Source organism: Cajanus cajan, chromosome 9, assembly GCF_000230855.2.
Source record: "Cajanus cajan strain Asha chromosome 9, NIPB_CcT2T_4, whole genome shotgun sequence".
NCBI classification, from domain to species: Eukaryota; Viridiplantae; Streptophyta; class Magnoliopsida; order Fabales; family Fabaceae; genus Cajanus; species Cajanus cajan.
The window spans coordinates 2,980,841-3,003,670 of record NC_138525.1 but is presented as its reverse complement, the minus strand read 5'-3'; the positions used below and the strand labels follow the sequence as shown (position 1 = coordinate 3,003,670).

The window sequence follows — 22,830 nt, the reverse complement described above, 5'->3', positions numbered from 1 at the left end:
TGGTTAAATGACAAAAAAATACAGTGTGATAAATTTGTATACTCAATATATTTAAATTAAATTATTTTATTAAAAAATTAATATTTTAGTTTATGTACTGTATAAATAAATATTTTTGTACGTTAAAAATTATAACAAATAAATAGCTTGAATGATTGAGAGAATTTCTTTTTTGACAATTAAATTCTTTCTTTTTTACTAATTACGAGAGTAATATGTGAATGTATATTAAAAAATAATAGAGAGAATATTTATATTTTATAATGTCTAATTAAGAAAATGAACATAGTTAAAAATTGTAGTTTCTAATTTATAAGATAAGACGACAAGACAGGCCCACGTTTTCACTTGTTGGGCAATTAAAAAGGACCCTATGGGCCAAAGAGGTCCAGGCCCATTACTGTCTCAGTTTCCCGCTGCATATATGTTCATCTTCCCGCCATCTCACTCTCTCACCAATCACCTCGCTCTCGATTCCTTCGTTTTCTTCGATTCAGTTCGTAATGTCGGTCGCAAAGCAAATGATCCCTCAACAAGAACCCGATTTCAACCTCAATCATCTCAAACTATATTACGGTTCGTTACTTTGGCTCCCCCTTTCGTCTTTTCTTTCAATCTCTGCATCAAATTAGCATAACTTCCTGATTTCAACGTTTTCTCTGCTCTTCTTTTCATTTTTTTTTTTATTTTGCCAGGAAAGCTGTTTCCTTTTGCTGATTTAGTCAGATGGGTGTCTTATGGAAACGGTAATATCGCCAAACACGTGCTTCTGATTCTTGTTGAATGACGGCGCATAAAATTCAATTTTAAATTATTTTTTTTTGTGGGGATTATTTGTAGATGGGAAGCACCCTGGTTGTGATCAATCTTACTTGGGGCGAAGAGAGTTTTCCTTTACTCTGGAGAGTGATATATATCTGCGTTTTCAATCTTTCAACAACGCCATTGAGCTTGAAAACTCCATCAAAGAAAAGTCCCCTGTTAAGATAGATATTGGACCTGTCTACACTGTTGATGTAATATATCCCCTTTTCTCCAACCTCTCTCTACCTAGATTCCATTATTATGCTTCAAGTTTTTATAATTCATGCAGCAATAATGATTAATTTTTATATTGGCAACTAATTAATATATTTTGTACGACTTTTAAGGTAATTATTGTAAAAATAAAATAAAAAAATAAAAAAAAAAAAACTTATTGTCCATACATTGCAATTTGTGATAGATTGGCATAAACGATTCACTCAAATGTTTGTGGTAATGAGATGTTTCTTTTACCCTGTCGCCTAATCTGCTCCTTATATTTGGTTCAGCCTGCTAAAAGGAATGCCTATGCACAGAGTGAAAATAATGTTTTTGCCCCAGTTGAGAGGGAGTTGATTTTTGATATAGTAAGATTTTTTTGCTTCTTACTTCAAGTGAAGCCTTTAGCTATTGTGGCCTTCTTGACGTTTGATTTGACACCCTTTCTTATTTTGGGTTTCTGTAGGATATGTCAGATTACGATGATGTTAGATACTGCTGTTCGGGTGCTGATGTTTGTTTGGTTTGCTGGCCGTTGATGACTATAGCGATCAAAGTGATTGATACTGCCTTAAGAGGTACTAATTTGCATCTTATACATACGATATTGTAACTGTTGTTCCGACTTTTACTTTGGGGCTACTGTTTCAGATGACTTTGGTTTCAAACACATTCTCTGGGTATATAGTGGACGCAGAGGTGTTCATTGTTGGGTCTGTGATGGGAAGGCAAGAAGGTGAGGCACTAAGCAATCAAAAGTTATGCTTTATCTACTTGTGGCCATATAGTCATAAATTCAAATAGGTTGCTTTCACTCATACAGGTTGACTAATGAGCAAAGAGCTGCTGTTGCTGACTATTTTCGTGTCTATAAGGTATAGTATAATGATGACAAGTGGGTTTGTCAATACTTGTATAAGTGTTTTGTTGATTTCATATGCTGTCCAGGGCAATGAAAATAGTCACAAGAAGGTTTCTTTGATGGGTGCTGCTCTGCATCCTTTCTTGGCGTAAGTCTTCATATGAATGATTAACTTTAAGAAGCAGATTTCTTATTTCATATCCAAACAGGTATTTTATTTTTCCAGGACATCATACACTAATGTTCTCAAGGACTATTTTGAGAAAAAGCTGCTTACTGATCAAGATATACTTGGTACTGAGGAGAGATATGAGAAGATCCTTAACATGATTCCTGATGAATGTAATTTTTTTCCTACCCTCCCTTCAAATAAACCTTGTTATTTCATTTCCTGCATTTATCTTATGCAATACATGAGTTACTTTTGCAGCTATTGCGTCTGAACTTAGGGGAAGATGGCAAGATAGTAGGAGGTCTTCTAGTGCCAAAGAAGACATCAATGTTGTTCGATGGGAACAGTGTAAACAGTTGCTGCAATCTGGAAAACATAAGGTACACAACACAAGCCTCCTTTTAGGAAATGTAGAATATAAGGGTTACAAAGTCGTATGCTATCTTCAATATTGAAAGAGCATGGATCTCATAAGCAATAGATTGGTCTTGAAATTCTTGTTGTGGCCTCCTACAGTTGTTACATGCTTCCATTGTTCGTATAAAAGGATTGTAAATTGTATGATTCATTATCCGAAATGATGCAGGATTTGCAGAAACAAGCATGATTTGATATTTGTTTTCCTAATCCTTTTTGTAGTCACAAGGGCTGCGTCGTTGCGTTGAAGAGATTGTGTTCTGTTTTACTTATCCCAGGCTAGATATGGAGGTTCGTCTCTGAGCTGGCCTGCTTTTCCCATATCACGTTATCTTTCATGCCATTACCATTTCTGTAGTCACAGTGCCCAGCAATATATAAAAAAACCGATAACACCTTTTGGTCTTTTCAATTCTAGTCTGCATTTTTGTTCATTAAGACTGTTTATATTTTAGGTTTCTAAACATATGAATCATTTGCTTAAAGCACCATTCTGTGTACATCCTAAAACAGGTCAGTATCTAATGTTTATGCACATTTTTTTATTGACATAATCAGTTGAACATTTTATGTGAGGCTTGAGAATCACTGATGACATTATAATCACATGGTTTTTTCTTTGATTTTTTAACAAGAAAATTGAAACTATACAGCTATCTCCCAGTTAAAATAGTTTGATAAATTCATTGGCTAATTTGATTGTCTAGCATTACATGGTATTCTTATTTGTTCTAGGCCGTGTTTGTGTCCCTATTGATCCAAATCGGTGCGAGGAGTTTGATCCTACTACAGTACCCACCCTTTCACAGGTAAACTTCTGCAATGACAATTTTCTTACCTGCAATGCAGGGAGATGAAAGCTTTCCATTGGCTCAGTTGTTTGCTTAGTTTTGAATAGGGATGTTTCTATTTATTACTTGGGAGTTGGGAGTATAAGAAACTTGCAAAATGACACTTGCTCCCATCTCCAACACATTTTCATCTGTGGAAAAGGATAAACATCACCTTTTGGCATGCCTAAAGTGGGTATAAAATAGGCATGTAGTCCACTATTGCATTTGTTCATCAGGATAATGCTTTCTAATTCTAAGTATTTCTGGACATTTCTTGAATTTATGCTAATCTTGATATTGTGAGTTGTATGTATGTAACATTGCAGCTGATAGAAGAGCTTAATAATGAAGGCTCAAAAGCTGATGTTGATGGTGGTATGTTAATTTTATTGTTTTGTAAAACCTTTACTTTGTTATCACTACGTGTCTTGGACTCTCGGGGTCTTGTTTATGTACATTGATATGTTCCTTCTAATAACTCATGCTAATTGCAAGTTGGAGTCCAATACAAGTGAAAGTGATTTTAATACCTTTTTTTTAAGCAGAATGGAATAGAACTTCGCTTGGAAATGCCATTACGTTCTTCAGATCGTCATTCTTACAGCCTTTATTAAAAGCCTGCAAGGTAGGGATCATTAATGAATGTTGGTTTTACCTATACAGCATTTTATTGCATTAAAAAGCTTATGCAATGTCAAAACCTAGATACCAGTATTATGAATCATTTAAATCCTAGAATAATCTATATTCCATTTGAAAGAGTTAAATACTAGGATTAATGACTCATTATCTGTTTGTCATTTATACGTTATTTTGGTTCCATTACAGCAATGCAAGTTCTTCAAAGCATTGGTGATGATGCTGTTAATCTTAATAATCTGATACACTATTACATATTCAGCATTCAGATGTACCTATGATAACTATTTAAAATAATGAACATTGCAGGAGGAGATAGAAAATTCCTATAACTTAAAATTGCAGCAGTCAAAGAATTCCCTTGGTTGGTAGTGCCACTTATTCTTGATTGGCCACGTCGAGCTGTCTTGGGGCATTAGTTGACACAGTCAAATCATGAAATGTTGGTGGTATTGTTGAATTATAAAGAAGCCTTTTAACCATTCTTTTGTATTATCTTACTACGACTTCTCGTGAAAGAAAGCAGTTGATTAAATGTTTCCATCCGTTGTATAAATGTTGGGCGAATGAGTTTATAGTGTGTTTGGACGAGAAATTTATATAGGGTAATTCATTTATTTGAAGAATTTCAAATTTCTTGAGGTGAAATGCTTTGTTTGGATGAAGAATTTACAAAGAATTTGAAATTCAAGCATGTGAAACTCCTTAAAATAGTATAATTTCAAATTCTCTCAAAAGTGGGAGAATTTGAAATTCCTCATATTTATTTTTCTTATTTCACCTATATATTTTATCTTATCTCTTCATTCTTTTAATTATTGGATATTCAAAAATATTTTTAAAATTATTAAATATTATCTTATATTAATTTTTAAAATTATTAAATATTATCTAATATTAATTTTTAAAATTATTAAATATTTAAAAATGGATTAATATTTATTTTTATAAAATTTAATTTAAAAATTTCAACATATAAATATATTTTTAAAATTAATTTTACTATGATGGAATCAAATTATCATATTCAACTTAATAATTTAAAATTTAAAAAGTTTGAATTGACTCATCCAAACAAAATATTTTAAGAATGATAGAAATTGAAATTAAAGTAATTCAAATACTAAGAATTTAAAATTCCTTGAATTTGTAAAAAAATTTATCCAAACACACTATAAGGTGTTCCATATTATATAAAGGCGTAGGAATAGTTGGCAATCAATTTCAATTGAATTTAGCAGTAATTTTAATGTAGTGTCTTGTAAAGTACTAGTGCAAGTTTATGTATTACATAGTTTTCCGGCTATTTGATGTTTTCAGCGTGAAAATCTTATTATCGCAGCACTTGTGTTGTGTACGAGTAGCACTACAATTTTGTCGACACTTAGTTAACTGTTTAGAAACCTTTTGAAGTTAGAGGAATAAGAAAGCTGAACATTGCATTCACAATAACATGAATAATGAAGTATAATTTCATTTGTCTTTAAATTAATGAAATTATATAAGTAGTTTGTAAAATATCGAATATCTGTTAATTTAGTTCCTGAATTAATATATTTAATTAACATAAAGAAATTAATTTGAAAAAAAAGTTATTTAAGTATGAATTAGTTGAAGATATTATGTAACATAATTTTAATTTTTTATAAATTGTTTTAAGTTTTAATATGTATTTAAGAAAAAGATTAATGTTGGTGACATAAATGGAAATGGAGAGGTAGGAAGCTCATTGCGAGAAGTGTGGTAGGTGCAACCGACAGAAAGGGCCCAAACGTATATTCTGAGTGCCCCTGGGTGCAGGCTAAGAATATACGTATATACGTACAATTATTTATAACTTATCTACTTGTACGTGTATTCCTATCTGTATTTTATACGTAGGGTCAAATATGTAAATATCATATTAATAACTTACGAATCCCTACGCCTTAGGCTGATTACCATTGCTTACTATTATCCCAAAATCTGGGATTTGTGATACATGAAAGTATGCAGCAGATATCATTGTTTTGATCCAAAACGATTTACTCTGTTGAATATGTTGGTAAATCTAAATCGTGTGGTTAATAAGGATGTCTGGAATTGTTGTGCAAGTAGAGTAAGTGTAAAGGAAAAGATAGGTCCAAGTCTCTGAGTATTGCAAAATGTGTATTTCTCATGCAATTTAATTAGGTTAATTTAGGATCATACGGGAACACAACACAATATATATATATATATATATATATATATATATATATATATATATAATATGCAAAAACAATTTTGACGTTAATTGTTATATGACATGATTTATTTATATTTGTGTTTCGTGACTGATGTCTCATGGTCATGGGTCGAAAAAAATAAAAGTCTAAATAAGGGTATTTTAATATACATTAATATATATATAAAAAATGCTAGATAATTATTCTTTTTTAAGAAACCTTTTAATTGTAATTTTTAATTTTTCATAATTTAAAGATTAATTGATATGATTTTAAAGTATAGGATGTCCAAAAACAAGTAAAGGAATTTGACACTAACTACGTTCTATAATTTCTATTAGTAAAACCAAAATTATCAAAAAGAAGTGTAATCTTAATTGTAACTTATCAATAAAATTTAACTATAAAGTTGTTATTTTATAACAAAGGAAAAAAGTCTCACAATGAGAAACTCACACTTTGATTAATGATATTTTTTAAAACTCATTTATAAGCAGTAACTTTCTATTAAAACTTCATTGAGACATAAATCCCCACTAATATTTATTTTTCATTAAGAAGTCTAAAATCACTCAAAACTAACAGGTAATATGAAAAATCATTTGAACTTATTTAATTATAATAAAATACAAAAATTACATTAAAATTAAAAAAATAGACTTAAGTAACTTTTAAGTGTAAAATTTAAGTAAACTACCCAAATAATGTTCAGCTTACTCTAGCATTGTTAGTATTTGGTGTTGAGCTCTTCAAATTATCCTTTTTTGACCATTTAGATCTTCTTCTAATCATTGAGCCTTTAATCAATTGAAAATGATATTTGAAAATATTGAACCTTGATAGATTCCTATCATTCCCTCTTTCTTTGATGTGATTCGTCCTTGAATCAAGTTCGATCTCTTGTTTTGCATGTGGATCCACCATCTCATTGAATTGCTTTGCCCATAAAATAATTATATGCAATTCTTCTTTAGGCATCAAGACAAAAGAAATTATAGGATTAGGTTGAAAAGAATAACAAAATCCACAATTAGTCCCTTCAAACTTTTGAGAAATTTGTTTATTTGAAAATTCAAATTCATTTTCATTTGAAGCTTTGCATTCCTTCTTTGGAAGCACTTCTTCAAGTCCCTTCAAAAGATAATTATTACTTATAAACAAAGGACTAGAACATAAAACTTTTGCATTTTTTTTCTTACTCTCTCACTTTTTTTCAACTCATTTTCTCTCATCTCTATTTCTTTTATTCTTTCATTTTTAATTTCTTTTGATTTCTCGCACTCTCTTGTTTTTTTATTTGATAGTGTCACTTTGAATAATCCTCTTTATAAGTGTGTTGCCTTGAACTTCTAGATCTAGATGCGAATTTAAGATTATCTAATTTTGCATTCAAGAGTTGAAATTGTGTTTGAAACTCCTTCATCAACAACTTGAGATCAACATCCATTTTTCCTCTTCACCCATTATAAAAAAAAATATTGCACAATTTTATTTTATTTTCTAGATTAAGGAAGATAAACAGATAAATGATATATAACACCTAAATTTAAGAGTCGAAGCTATGATACCAAATGATACGATTTTAAAAATAGGGTCATCTAAAATTAAGTAAAGGAACAAAGAGGATCTTGACCCTAACTACAACTCACCGCTTAAACCAAAGTTATCAAAAAGAAACAAGACTCTAACCATTGGTAAACCCTACATTATAAAAGTCTTATCCAAGAACAAAGGAAAAAACTCTTACAATGAAAAACTCACGCTTTGATTAATCTTTAATTTTGTCATAGATGCTTACAAGAAACTCCTATTTATAGACTCCACAAAGTCTTCACTAGGACATAAACCCCCACTAGCATTTATTTTCCACTAAGAATCCTAAAATTACTCAAATCTGACTTAGGCAATATGAAAAGTCTTATGAACTTATTTAATTAAGATCAAACGAAAAAAATTACATTATAATTGAGAAAATGGACTAAAGTGACTTATGAGTCCAAAAGCTAAGTAAATCACCCAAATAAAGTTTAATTTATTGTAACATCTTTAATATTTAGTGTTGAATTCATTGAACTTATCAAATTATTATTATTTTTATTCTTTTACACTTTTTTATACTCACTAAACCTTCCATCGATTGAAAATGATACTTAAAAATATTAAATTTTGATAGATTCCTGTCATTAGTGGAGTTTAATTCAAATGGTTAAGTAAAGTTTAATTGTTAAAAATCTTATCATACTAAATTTGATTCTCATAGGTAAAAAAAAAAGTTAAAGATTACTTATACTATTAACTTAAGATCTTTATTACTATTATAAATAGGTTGTTCTCTTTTCCTCATTGATATATTCTTTTACAAAAAAAAAATCACACTTGATGTTTTAGGCTTTTTATGGTTATAAAATTTATAAGAATACTAAGGTAAAAAATACTTTGTATCTTTAAGTATTTTAAATATATATATATATATATATATATAAATTAAGTGATTAATAATATTTTTTTTACACAAATTTAAAAGTATATAGAGACAAGTCTATTAATAAAAGTGTGGGGACAAATGTCCTAACTAACTTTTAAATTTAATTGTTATTAAACATATATAATTATAAATTATCATTTTTATTTTAAATATAATAAAAATATAATTTATAATATTATTATTGTCCTCACATATTTATTTAGTCTTGGTCTCTTCACTTTTAATTAAATATTTAATTTTTATTTATAATTTATGGTTACATTTTATGCACTAATTTTATAATTAGTCAAAAAATCTCTCAATTATTTATTTTAAATTAATTTTCTTTCATCTTTATAGTACAAGTTGTATTGTATATTAAAAAAATTCGAATCTTAATTACATAAAATAAAAACTTATTGGGTACAATAAACAAAAAAATCTATCTACTTAACATAATATAAAAAATCATCAATATCAATAAAAGTAATTAAATTTGTTGTTTATAACGAATTACACAATAATTTCAAATTTTATTTTAAAGATATCATTTTACTTTAAAAAATTATTTTATTTAATAATAGTTATAAGTGAATGTGTATGAAATATAAATAATAGTAATTAAGGTTATAAAAAAGTTTATGATAATTTTAGAAATTAATGATTATTATTTATAATTATGACCAAATAAAAATTTAGCATGTTGTTTATAATTAGGAATAGAAAAAGTATGTAAAAATTGCTCCCAATATTTAAAGTTTATGCACGTCATTGATATAGTAAGGATATTTTTTAAAAATAGTGGAGATAGAAAGAATAGTTTGAGAGTTCATTAGAAGGAAAGAGTGATCCGAAAATTATGTGCACCAGATAGAGTAATTAATCCTCCATAAAAACAAGTTTATTTATTTCCTAGAAATATGACATAAAATAATACTATTTCTAGTCATAATTATAAGTAATAAATTATATTTTTCTTTAGTCCTAATCATAAACAATAATTATTAATTTTTAAAGTTACTCAATACTATATTTCTTTTATATATTTAATTAAATATTATCTATACTTTTTATATATTTACTTATAATTAACATTAAATATAACAACTACTCAAAATAAAGATATAATTAAAATAAAATTAAAATTTATGATAAAATTAATTAAAAAATCAACTTATTATTCTTCTTGATTTTAATGATTTATACATTGTTTATAATAAGGATTAGAGATATTATAATGAAAAATAATACACAAATATCATTGTTAAATTTTAATTCTAGGAGTCTTGCATTTTATTACAAACATTTGTAAATTGTAAATAGAGAATTGATTAAGTAAGTAGAAAACTAGTGAGGGATTAAATTTTATATTTTGATAAATAAAAATTATCTTTACATAATATTATTTCTATTTTAAAAAAATGTACACTTTTACTCGATTAAAAAAATAAGGTTAAAATCCTAATTTGATCTCTTATAATATTTTTTTGTTTCAATTTAGTTATACTTTAATTTTTAGTTTCAATTTGGTCCCTAATAATTTAAATTATTGCAATTTGGGACTTCAGTCCAAATGATTTAAGCGGAGTTAACTGTTGACCACGTGGATGTCACGTAGATGCATAGGTGGATGCCAAATTTACCTGGAACCAGAACGGCCCGTTCTGCTTGCACATGTTATGTGTTAATTTTGACACTGAAACGGGCCGTTCCAAAATATAAATTTAATACACCATGAGTGCAGCAGAATGGGCCGTTCTGAAACCAGAACGGGTCGTTCTGGTTATACAACGGGCCGTTCTGAATTCAGAACTGCCCGTTCCAGAACGCCAACTTCATGCATGCGTTGACCAAAATGCCACAATGTGATTCAAAAATTAAAAATAAAAATTCATAACATATCATAAATTCAAAGACAAAAACATGATTCAGAAACTGAAAACAAAATTTCAGATCATAACATATACTAAAAAAGTTCAAATAAATTACTGAGAAAGGAAATCATCTGGGTAACGTTGAAGGGAAACCCTAAACCACAAAAATTCAGGTTGTACCTCCTCAAGAACATGTTGTTATTGTTGGGGTACATCGTCAATCACTTCAAGAGGAAACACCGTTTCGTTTCATCTTGACTGTCAATTTGGTAGGAAGTGGTACACTCCAGTTTGACTAACAATGAAATAAAACCTATTACCATTATCCTTAGTGATACATTGCATCGTCCTTAATGATATATTGTATAGCCCAAATGTTTAGCAATTGAAGTTATCAATCCCCATTGACAATATTACCAAATCTAGTGTTTGAAATGTTTTGTACCTTGGGTCTTTTTCCTTTCACGATTCACAACCGTGAACTATAATCATCGACTATTCTGGAACCAGAACGGTCCGTTCTAAAACCAGAACAGCCCATTCTGAAATCAAAACGGCCCGTTCTGGTTCCAGGTGTATTCAAAAAATTTGGTATCCACCTACGCATCTACGTAACATCTACGTGACATCCACCTAGCATCCACGTGACTAAATTAAAATAATTTAAATTATTGGAAACCAAATTGAAATAAAAAATTAAAGTGAGACTAAATTAAAACAAAAAAATATTATAAAAGAGCAAATAAGGTTTTTAACAAAAAAAAATCAATATAATTTAGAAGAACCAAAAATATATTGAAACGAAATTTGTCATCATTTTAATATCTTGAAAGCTGACACATGTTTGGCACATTCCCTGTGCCATGTAAGTTGGAGAAGGGACAGACATGTAATTCCGTAACAGTATCTGCCACCTTACTTCGACACGTGTCTTTGGAAACCGAATTTACGAAACCACCCTCCACACTTTCTTAAAATACCGTATACGCCACTTTGGTATAACAAGAATCTCATATCCGTATCTCACAAGCGAATGCGAAGCAGAGAAGTGCCTCCCTCTCTCATTCCTTCAAAACCCTTTCAAAATTTATACTCTTTCTCCCTCTGCCGGTGTACCCTTCTTCTGCAATTCGTGCTTTTGCTACTGAGATCTCTTTGGGGGTGCGAGAGAGGGAAGAGTGAGTTTTTGTCATAAGTCGGAGCTGCGTCGTTTCATGATTGTTGTTGTTGGTGGTGGTGGCAGTTTGGTGTGGTTGTTGTTGGGATTGGATGTGGGGTTTTGTTTGGATTCTGTGTTTGTTGAATTAAGGAGCTGGGGTAGGTGGGGCAAATGTTCCTAAGCTTTGTTGCCAAGTTTGAAACTTGACTTCATATGAGTTTCTTGTGTTTCATGTTGGTGGCTTAATTTGTAGGTGTTGCCTCAGAATGCAGCAAGATCACAAAAAAAAGGTGGATTTCTTGTTTGTTTCCCTCATTTCCAAGCATTATTCTAATTAATTGCTCCGCAAAAAAATTCAAGTTTTTCTCTGTCCCCGAATGAATGATGAGGGTGCCCCTTTTGTGGCTAAGCTGAGTTTAACCGAATGAATAATGAAAATATAATCTTGTCTTGTTTTGTGATGGTGGGTTACTTCCGAGATTTTTAGATTGGTTAAGTCAGTGTGGGAGTGAGGCTCTGCTAAGTAGGTTCCATGGGGTCGTGTTATGGTGTTTGTTAGCTCTCTCTCCTAATGTTTTAGTCCATCACGTGACATAATTTCTCTCCCCCACGTGACATTTGGTTGACAAGATCTTTATTTTTTTCACCGTTTTTTTAGGAGCTAATGTGTTGATGAAATTTGCATGCTTATTCTTTTAGCTGGTTAGATGGCATTCATGGGGTTGATCTTCCATCTCAATCAATCTACCCTTTGCTTTTCTTTCTTTCTACGTATCCTGAGATGTGTTTTGCACGTTTTAGGTGCGTTGTACGAGATTGACTCTCCAAAATAAACGTTGGTGAATGACAATTGACAAGAAATATGGTGAATTGGGGAAGAAAAAAGTTTTAATCTCAAATGAAGATTTGTTTGTCATAAGAATTGTGACGTGTTGATGGTTTTAAGTGCAATATTTTCTCCTTCTTTTGGCTATGTTAAACTGGGGACAGGGAGTGAGGCGTTGCATGGTGACGATGTGTTTCTTTTTTGTTTATTATTTGTTCTTTTGCTAGTGTTAGTCCAGTCTATGCAGACATGATTAGTTACAGCGAAAATAATCTCTACTCTCTTTCTTTGAGTCTATGATTCTTCAATACTGAGTTAGTTCCATTATGCAAATCGTATGACACACATAAATTTTGTGTTATGTGTATTAAACTTATGGATGGATCATGGAATCTGAGATATAAATTAATTACCCTTGTAAAATAGCAAAGAAAATTTATTTATTATTTTAATTTCTATTTATCTATTATGGAAACTTGTTTCCCATTTGTTGCTTTAGCATGATTTATTAACAATTGCAGACAATCAAATTTGGGCTTGCCTGATTTTCATTTGTGGATTACTTTCATATCTTTGCTACAGAGTTCAATGGAGATGGAATTTTTCTCCGACTATGGCGATGCCAACAGGTATAAAATTCAAGAGGTCATTGGGAAAGGAAGCTATGGTGTTGTTTGTTCAGCTATTGACACTCATACTAGGGAAAAAGTGGCAATTAAAAAGATTCATGATATCTTCGAGCATGTATCCGATGCTGCACGTATTCTCCGTGAGATAAAGTTGCTTAGACTTCTTCGACATCCTGACATTGTTGAAATTAAGCATGTTATGATGCCTCCTTCTAGGAGGGACTTCAAAGACATTTATGTTGTTTTTGAGCTCATGGAGTCTGATCTGCATCAAGTCATTAAAGCCAATGATGACTTAACAAAGGAGCACTATCAATTTTTCCTTTACCAGTTACTTCGAGCATTGAAGTATATTCACTCTGGTATTTTTTAATATCTGATTGTTACTTGTTCGTGAATATCTTAGTTGAATACACATTGTGTTGCTAGTGGTTATACCTTGTGTTCATCACCTTCATGAAAAATAATCGAAATTGCATCATTCCTCCAATTTCTCTTCGTGAAGATGTTGAAAATTGGAATCGTGTATATTTTTTTATCTAACTTCTGCGGTTGTTGACTCTTCTCTGTTTCATTCCTGGATCTCTTTAAACTTGTACTTTTATCGTTTTGCCAGAATGTTCACTAATTCATTTGTCCTCATTTATATTTTACTTTGTCTATTTATCAACATAAGTTAAGTCTGCTGGTATCAATGTCAATATTTCTCATCAAATACTTATCAACACGTTGCAGCAAACGTCTATCATCGAGACTTGAAGCCAAAGAATATACTGGCCAATGCAAACTGTAAACTTAAAATATGTGATTTCGGGTTAGCTAGAGTTGCTTTCAGTGACACACCGACTACTGTATTTTGGACGGTATTCCATCCCAGCATTACCTCTGTTTGTTCCTACCTTTTTCCAGCTATGCTGGATTTTCCCCTCTCATATCAAAATTATTGGTAACATAGGGGATGATGTTTTTTTGATTACTTAATATTCTTCTATAGGATTATGTTGCTACAAGGTGGTATAGAGCACCAGAGCTTTGTGGATCCTTTTACTCAAGGGTATGACTTTTTCAAGATTCTTTTGGATATCATATAGTGGGAGAGAACCTAACTATATATAGTCTTGACTCACCATACCCTAATTCATGCTCATTAGTTTTGTGTGTAGAAATTGCATATCAACCCATGATACATGCTTTCTGTTATCTTCTTTTCCATCAATAGCTAAAAGTAAGACCCAAGACCAATCTGTTATTTATTATTAATCCACTGGTTTTCTGTTTCTGGTAGTTATATGTCTGCTGGTGAGCTAACACTAAGGTATTTACTGCAGTATACTCCAGCAATTGATATTTGGAGTATAGGTTGCATCTTTGCTGAAGTATTAATAGGGAAGCCAGTGTTTCCTGGAAAAAATGTTGTCCATCAGTTAGATCTGATGACAGATCTGCTTGGCACTCCCCCGCTGGACACAATATCCCAGGTAATTTCGTTTCCTCTATTGAGGGAAAACTGTTTGTAGTGCTTAACTTAATTTCACTAACATCATGGTTTTGCTGGTGACAAGCTTGAATCTTTGTGTTGGATGCAGGTACGCAATGATAAGGCACGAAGATACCTCACTAGTATGAGGAAAAAGCAACCTATTCCATTTGAACAAAAATTTCCTAATGCAGATCCTTTAGCACTTCGACTACTAGAAAGGTTGCTTGCCTTTGATCCAAAAGACCGACCTACTGCTGAAGAGGTTCATTATATTGTGATCTATTGCTTATGTGTGTGCACTGGATTTATTTTTAGTCAGATACTTAATTGCTTCTTGAGCTTATGCTCTTCCTTTGGAGTTTGGACAGTAGAAAGATATAATCAATCAGAGCAAGTATATTGATCTGCAACTATATGTGACTTCCTTGCTCAAGAATTTCAAATGATTTGGCATATTCAGGCATTAGCTGATCCTTACTTCAAGGGACTTGCAAAAGTTGAGAGGGAACCATCCTGCCAGCCTATTACAAAAATGGAGTTTGAATTTGAAAGGCGGAGAGTCTCAAAGGAAGAAATTGGAGAGTTAATTTACCGTGAGATTCTAGAGTACCATCCTCAACTATTGAAAGACTACATAAATGGAACAGAGAGAACTAATTTTCTTTACCCAAGGTTTTTATATTTCTTACTTTTTGTTTATTCTTCAGCTCTTTGTTTTTTTCCTTAATAACTATTGTATGTTCTACCCAATTATTCTGTCCTTACTGTTCATTGTTGCATATTCTTTGCAGTGCTGTTGATCAATTCAAACAGCAGTTTGCTCAACTTGAGGAAACTGGCAGTAAAAGTTGTCCAGTTATGCCACTTGAAAGAAAGCATGCATCACTTCCCAGGTAATTTCATTAATGTAGTATCTCATTGGATTTTTGTTAGGCATTAAAATGTATATATGGGTAAAAGTGAGTTTGTAGAGTCAGTTGTTGATAACTGAATTCTGTTAGGGTAGGATCGTTGGATAAAAAGACAGTTATAGGCTCTCATTAGCATAAAAGGAATATTTGTGTATTGATTGAGGCATCGAGTTTTCTAATAACAGATATTTCCTTCCCATATCTCTTTTCTCCCTATAAATAATTCTTAATGTATCAATTTCACTTGTCATTTTTGTAATCATAGGTTGTTGACAAAAGATTCCTTTTTATATTATTTTTATTATTATTATATTTAAGATAGGATTGAATATTCTATGATGAATGTTAAATACACTCAAATGATGAGATGCATTAAAATTTATCCATGTGCTAGAAGAAACTGATACAGGCAGCTGACTCTGATGTGATGCCAGTTAGTTCTAATTTGGTCTATCAATATTGTTCTTAGAATTTGGGTTGAGGGCCTAATGCAATAGCACAAAACCAACTAATAAGCTGAATATTGCCTAAGTTTTATGTTCTATTTAAGTCATATCTTGGGTCAATTGTTACATACTATAATGCAGTATCAAAGTGGTGTTACTGTTTACACCTTGTAGACAATGATGTTTGTTGAAATCCTACATCTACTAGAGATACACCCAATTCTTCATAAGGCTTGGACAATTCTTACCTTTTAAGCTAATTTTGTGAAGTTGAATTAGGTTCTAAAAACCAAATGCAATGACTAATATTATGCACAGATGCTACTATGTATTTTCCTAAGATAAATCATTTGAAATGTCACTACAGTGTGGATCGCAAGTGACGTGCATGAGTTGCATATACCCTTAAATTCAAACCTGGTGTTATTTATTGGAGCCACGGTTTATATTGCAGTTAATTAGTTTCTACTTGGCTCTTTTCTTAATTTATTTCCCTGCCATCCTATTTAGCTGCTCTTTGCATGTCTCAACATGACATGTGTTATAGTATATCTAAAAGTCTCACATCACTTAGGAGTCGAAGTCAAGGATAGTTTATAAATATCTTCCCTCCTTAATCTACTTAGGTGCCTTTTCAAAGACAAAACCGTGACGGTCTAATAAGTGTCAAAGTGGATAATACCTCGGATACGATGACCCTAAGTGATATTCGACTTTAGACATACCAAAACAACATGAGATGATGAAATCTGCCAAAATAATCCATACCTGCTCCAGGCTGCATGTTCTTCCATTTGCTGTTACAAGTTTCAACTGTTTTCATTCATAGGGAACCATATTAGATTACATCATACTGAACTTTTGTTGGTTTGCTTTCCTCTATTTTGGAATTATTGACAGGTCAACAATTGTACATTCAAATATGATATCCTCAAAAGAGCAATCAAATATTGCTTCCTATAAAAACCGGCAAACAGCTGAGGAATATAACAATTCCAGGGATGCAGAAAATCCTGCGCCAAGGTCCATTCAGGGTCTGCAAAAATTCCCACTGGGTATATGATTGTTATCAATTATCGTCATGTTTTATTAAGTTTATGTGCATTATTAGTACTCAATGAACTATCATTCTTGTTTTCAGCAAAACCTGGTAAAGTTGTTGGGCCAGTTGTTCCTTACGATTATGCAAGTGTTGTCAAGGGTTCATATGATCCAAGGACATTTATGAGAGGTTCTGTTCTTCCTTCTCAACCTATCCCCCCTACGAATCATTGTCAAAGGTCAACCTCTGGTAAACAAGAAAGGTCAGCAATAGAAGTTGACAAGGGTGTGTCTTTACAATCAAAACTTGCCCAGCAATGTAGTGTGAATGCCAAGATAGCACCAGACATGGCTATAAATATTGATACCAACCCTTTTTTTATGACACGAGCAGGAGTGAACAAGATAGAGCAGGATGAAAGAATAGGCATTGACACAAAGTTGCTGCAGCCAAAGGCTCAACAATATGGCAGGATTGGTACCACTGCTCATAGAAAGGTTGGACCTGTTCAGTATGGTATGACAAGGTTGTTCTAGAAGAATGTTGTCTTGTGAATAGTTTGGCCAGGTGGAGCAGTCCTCGCGGAAAATAAGAAAAGGTTCTTTATAGTGGAGAAGCAGTAGTCTCTGGTGGTGCTTTGTGTCGTGTAAGATGATGACATGGGTTAGTGCTTCCCCAGAAAGAGCCTGCTTTCTCTGGTCATTGGTCAAACCTTGTAAACATTGCTTACAGTTATCAGTAAACTGTACAACTGAAATTGAGCCCTCTCTTGTAATTCAATCCACACATTCATTTTCCTAGTTTTTTTTTTTATTTCCTGCAATAACTATTTTCCAAATAGAAATAAATAAGTCAGACTGGTAAAGTACTAGTAAAAATGTGGAAAATGTTATTGGCAGAGGATTAAGGAGTTTCATTGTTCAACTCCCTTTGGCCATTACGAAAATAGATTCCTCACAAGTTTATTTAAACAACTGGATTCCATTTAAAAGTTTATCAATGGCTCAAACTCTGCCAAAGTTTCCTCACCTAGGCACGGTAACAATTTATCCTTGAAAGTAGGTTTGCTTTTTACATAATTTCCTTCTACTTTTGTTTTTATTTTAAAAGAAGAAATGGACACTTTTTATTGGAATCAAACCCTGAAGAAATAGTTCGAACATTTGATCGATTACGACATCACTGTATTTCATATGATTTTGAAAATATGAACGGACATGTGCTTCATGGAGCCACATTGGCCTTCCATGTGGAGGAAGTTACTGCAGCTACCTTTTGGAAGTTCTATCTAATAGCTAGCTATACAGGATAAGGTTAACTTTATGTGGAGGCTAGCTTTCAGAGTGTACAACCAGTTGTAATCTTGATTTTTTCTACTTCTCACTTCAGAAGAGTTAAATTGGTAACGGTGATGCAAAGAGGCTTGTTACTTAGCTATCAGAAAACCTGGCGGATCACTCTTGTCACAATAATGTTACAGCCCACATAGGGAAAAGTAAAAAAGAGCCACTTGCTTGGCTCTAAAATGTACAATTGTTTGTTGATTTGATTTAATCGTTACACATTAGAAGCATCATCAAGAATTTCCTAAAAAATGAGGTAAAACTGACATTCAAACACGGAGTTGAGATAATGCATTTGAATGATCTGGTCGCTTGTTTATTGTTTGGCATTTACTGCATATGCAAGCTGCAGACAATGCGGGGCTCACCAATAAAGGTCTGAGTCAGTTCATGTGCTGATCATTAAGTTATAAACAGGTCAAGATATCCTCATTCCTCCCACTCTACAACACCAACTGTGAATATTCCTCACTAGCTACATGCATTTATTTTTCTTTTTTCTTTTTCTAAACCTAATTGCTGATATTGTTTTAATAAGTTTTGCTCCACTGAATTCTTGTTTCATTTCCCTACATATCCTTAAAATTGATGACAAAACCTCCCTTTCCTTGTTTGAACCTTTGTGGTGCCATGGCCAACCTAGTTCATTTATATTCACAGAATTTTCTTTAATTAATGATCAATTCTATGTTTTTGGTTATCATCATTCACAATATGGTTAAATAAACTAAATATTAGTTAATATTCACAATTTTTCTTGGGTACAATACTACATGTATTGTTTATTGTAGATAATCATGTTTTAATCTTAGTATAATTATTGTAGATAACGATGTTCTTCTAAATATTTAATGTAACTATTATATATTCAGAATTATAACTTGCGACTACTAATTAAATTCAAACAATCATAAGCATGCTAGTTATTCAACATGTTTGGTAGTTAATATTCAAGATGAAACACGTAAAACATTTATTGTATGTATTCTTTACTTTTTACCTATGTCCTCGTAATGTTCCATGTAATGGCCAAGGAGGGAACATAATGGAAACATGTCATTAGGTATCCCTAGAGGCCTACCATGTGAGACATTGGTTAAGATGATTTTGGAGATGTTAATATGTCCAAACAAGAGCAAGAACGAACAGATAACCGAGAAACAAGGTCTGCACTAAAATGTGAACAGAAACAAGACTTTTGCAGTTAGATTAGATGTATGATGGTGAATTATAAGAGCTCTCTCATCAATGATATATGCCAAGGCCCTATGTAACACAATTTGATTAAATTTTGGTACAAGAAATGGTGGTACGGACCCCATTAGCCCTGGAAGAAAATAAAATAGGAAAAAGGGTAAATTATGAGGGATTGAAAAAAATGTGTGGTATTAAATTAAAAGGGAGGTGTAGTGTGTGAATGTGACAAGAAGGGAGGGATCCGAGTGGGTCTGAGCACATGGAGTCCCATATGCCCAACACAAGGAAATCTCTCATACAATCCCAATGACCCAATCCGCCGATTGGTTTCCTTCTTGGAAACACCACCACCTCCCCTCTCTGATTCTCCACCACACTCTCTCAGGGCCACACCATCACTAATTACTCAATAAAGCTGCAATCCCAATCACTTCCAAATTAACAAACATCAATCATCTTTACTACTATTACTCCATATCATCAAAATTACAACCCCACTGCATCTCAAAAATTTTATCTATTTATATATGCACAAAATTTAGCTAAAAATTCTTATATGTCATTATTGATAATTTGTATTTGTATTCAAAATAAATTTCTAATTCTAAAATTTTAAAAAAAATATCTATCATACTTATGAGAATTTGAAAAAATCTTAGTTGAGAAAGTAAAGTATACTGAAGTGTCATAACTTTTTTGACAAATATTAGTATAAAGTTCATAGATATTAGAATATGGCATCAGTAATAAGGTTATTTAAAAATTTTATTTTAATCATAATGACCCAATTTTTATTTTTGGGTGTTCTGTGAAATTTATGATCTCTGGGGAAGAAAAAAACTATCATTAATTGAAGGCAGTTGATACCTTTCATTTCAGATAATTGATTTTCATACAGGCATTTATTATTATGGATACGACATAATCAATCATTTAATAAACATACTGTAGTCATGCTTCTTGTGTTTTGTATTTAATTAAGTGAGTGACATAGTATTTTATACGATAATGGCGCTTAAATGCGAAGTTAACTTGTTTATCCAGAAAACCAAGTTGTCCAAAATTAGCTAAGCAAAGAGTATTTGATTTCCTTAAAATCCCTACCTGTTAATTTAATATGGGTGATGCATGATTAATTTGGCCTAAAAGGGGGTTTTGTGGGGCTCAAGGTGGGGTCACTGGAAAGTAAACACGTGGCAGTCATGCGAAGGGTGGTGATGCAGATCATATGGCATATGAAAGAGAAGAGAGTGGAGAGGCACATGGGTGGGTGTTAGGTTCAAGGAATTCATGTGAGCACATGTGCTTTCTCCCCTTTGTTTTGTGTCCTGTGGGACCATTTTTTTATGCTCTCACTCCTCAACGGGGTTGCATTGCATTTTCAGTCACACTTGTAAACTTTATACCTTTCACTTTTACCCCCTCTGTCTCTCATTTGAATCTTACTAGCTAAGAATCCTTAAAATCTAGTGCCAATAGATATTTTATGCATCATTACCTTCCTGCATGTGTTTAGCATGTTACAAATGACCATAAATATCTCATTTGTGCTAATGCCACTCCCCCGTGACCTTGTAATAACATCTCAAATCCACAAAAATATGTCAATTGTCTGGTTTCTTACAAATATTTTAGTTAACATAATTTTATTAATACCTACTAAAATAATAAGCAATGGAAAACTAATAATAGAATAATTTTAAAGTTTTATACTAGAGTTGATAGATAGTTGAACTTTAATTTTAATTATTTGAAAACCATATATGTGTGCTAAAAGAATTATACGTAAAAGTTGTGAAATTTTATCATTTTTAATTGATTATCAAGATTTTTTATTTATAAATAAAACACACAATATCTTAAAGTTAACAATTAAAATCGATCTTAATACATGATTAGTGACTTCATGTTATCAAACATTATTTTACATTAATAGGAATTGATGATGGTATAATTTGATAGCATTGGATGAAGCGTGTAGTATTTGTTAAAGGAGGGTAAAAAATTGATGAAGTAGAAGAGGGTGTTGGTGAGGGCACATCTCCATCCAAAACTTGGGGGTGTTCTTGGCCAAAACGAGTGGGACCAGCTTCGTTGGCAATTTGGCATTGACATTTCTAGAGCTCAACAATAATTTAACATCTTCCTCCCTCGCATATAACTCCTTCACACACATTAATCTCTCTCTCTTTCTCTCTCTCTCTCTCTCACCATTTCACATTACTATTACACATACATGTCATCATCCATGGAAGAAGAAGACACCCTGATACCCACATTTCTCAGAAAACCAGACCACAACTCCCCCCTCCCCTCCCACAAGTCCTTGCATGTTTTCCGGAGGAGCCGCAGGAGGTGGAGGGAGCAAGTGCCTGTGCTGAAGAAGAAGAGTAATAAGAAGGAACATGAAGATGAAGATGAAGACGAAGATGGAGAGAAAGAAGATGGTGATGATGACAGAGAAGAGATAGAGATGAAGATTCATGCATTGCAGAGGATTGTGCCTGGTGGTGAGTCACTTGGAGTGGACAAGCTCTTTGATGAAACTGCTGGCTATATTCTGGCTTTGCAGTACCAAGTCAAAGCCTTGAGGGCTCTCACTGGCTTCTTTGACAAGTTGGACAAGGAGAAGAAGACCAAGTTTGGAGGTTAATTAATTCACTTCTGTCATCATGCTTCACATCACCACCATCATCATGTATGGATTATTATGGAAGAAGCCTAGGTTAGGTTCTTTTGCTTTTTCTCCCACAGACCCATTAGTTAGATTTTTTTTTTCCCTTCAAATTTTCTGTTCCTTTGTTGTACTTTTGGTTGGGATCAAGGAAAGAAAATGTTTCCCATGTTCTTAGATTTTTATTTTTTTATTTTGGAGTTCTCAGTTCTCACCACTGTGTTTTCTTTTATGATGACTTTATCTATATAATCTTGAAAGTTGATATTCTTAGGTTTGTTTGGGTTAGTGTTACAGAAGGGGTTATTGATTTTGGGCAACTGATGTAGGAATCTTAATCTGTTTCATGATCTGGAGTAAAGTTAGAGTGGATGCAAGTGCATCACATTGTGCTGTGCCTTCGTCTGTTGCATATGCTGTGTACGTGGGCTGTGACAGGTTTTTTTTTTTTGCATGATGGTCCAGTGGGCCACCCTATTGGGTCTTGAAATCTGGATGAGATCAGACGTCTTGTAAAGTAACATGGCACATACACATGTTGTCATTGGTCACTTTCTCTTTATTTTGTTGTGAAAACTTTGCTTTGAGGATTTTCTGAATAGGGTTGTTTGACTTTTTTGGCAGTTAGCCAT

At 32.3% G+C, this 22,830-nt stretch overlaps 3 protein-coding genes across 9 annotated transcripts; all 3 read left to right on the top strand.

Annotated features, from left to right (window-relative positions):
* Window positions 1-439: 439 nt before the first annotated feature.
* POLA3 (DNA primase POLA3) lies at window positions 440-4,594 on the top strand. Its single transcript, XM_020350752.3, has 16 exons — window positions 440-576; window positions 696-746; window positions 841-1,016; window positions 1,314-1,391; window positions 1,490-1,601; window positions 1,675-1,759; window positions 1,847-1,898; window positions 1,972-2,033; window positions 2,112-2,227; window positions 2,316-2,437; window positions 2,697-2,765; window positions 2,930-2,987; window positions 3,210-3,283; window positions 3,634-3,682; window positions 3,853-3,932; window positions 4,256-4,594. Exons 1-16 carry the CDS (start codon window positions 504-506, stop codon window positions 4,316-4,318), a joined length of 1,320 nt encoding a protein of 439 aa, XP_020206341.1. The 5' UTR covers window positions 440-503; the 3' UTR covers window positions 4,319-4,594.
* A 6,907-nt stretch (window positions 4,595-11,501) lies between these two features.
* LOC109805956 (mitogen-activated protein kinase 10) lies at window positions 11,502-17,784 on the top strand. 7 transcript variants are annotated; one of them, XM_083064525.1, is made up of 11 exons: window positions 12,487-12,658; window positions 13,059-13,467; window positions 13,841-13,992; window positions 14,100-14,159; window positions 14,434-14,583; window positions 14,692-14,847; window positions 15,046-15,257; window positions 15,377-15,478; window positions 16,843-16,997; window positions 17,084-17,246; window positions 17,378-17,784. In XM_083064525.1, the coding sequence occupies exons 1-11, from the start codon at window positions 12,623-12,625 to the stop codon at window positions 17,400-17,402; spliced, it is 1,620 nt and encodes a 539-aa protein (XP_082920651.1). In that variant the 5' UTR covers window positions 12,487-12,622; the 3' UTR covers window positions 17,403-17,784. The 7 variants fall into 7 exon arrangements, with proteins under 7 accessions (XP_020223860.1, XP_082920648.1, XP_082920649.1 ...); XM_083064524.1 differs by having other exon boundaries at window positions 17,084-17,269; XM_020368271.3 differs by lacking the exon at window positions 12,487-12,658 and adding an exon at window positions 11,502-11,940 and having other exon boundaries at window positions 13,841-13,968; window positions 17,084-17,784.
* Window positions 17,785-21,650: 3,866 nt separating this feature from the next.
* LOC109805978 (uncharacterized) lies at window positions 21,651-22,471 on the top strand. The gene has a single exon (XM_020368299.3). It carries the CDS (start codon window positions 21,761-21,763, stop codon window positions 22,175-22,177), a length of 417 nt encoding a protein of 138 aa, XP_020223888.1. The 5' UTR covers window positions 21,651-21,760; the 3' UTR covers window positions 22,178-22,471.
* The last annotated feature ends 359 nt before the right edge of the window (window positions 22,472-22,830 follow it).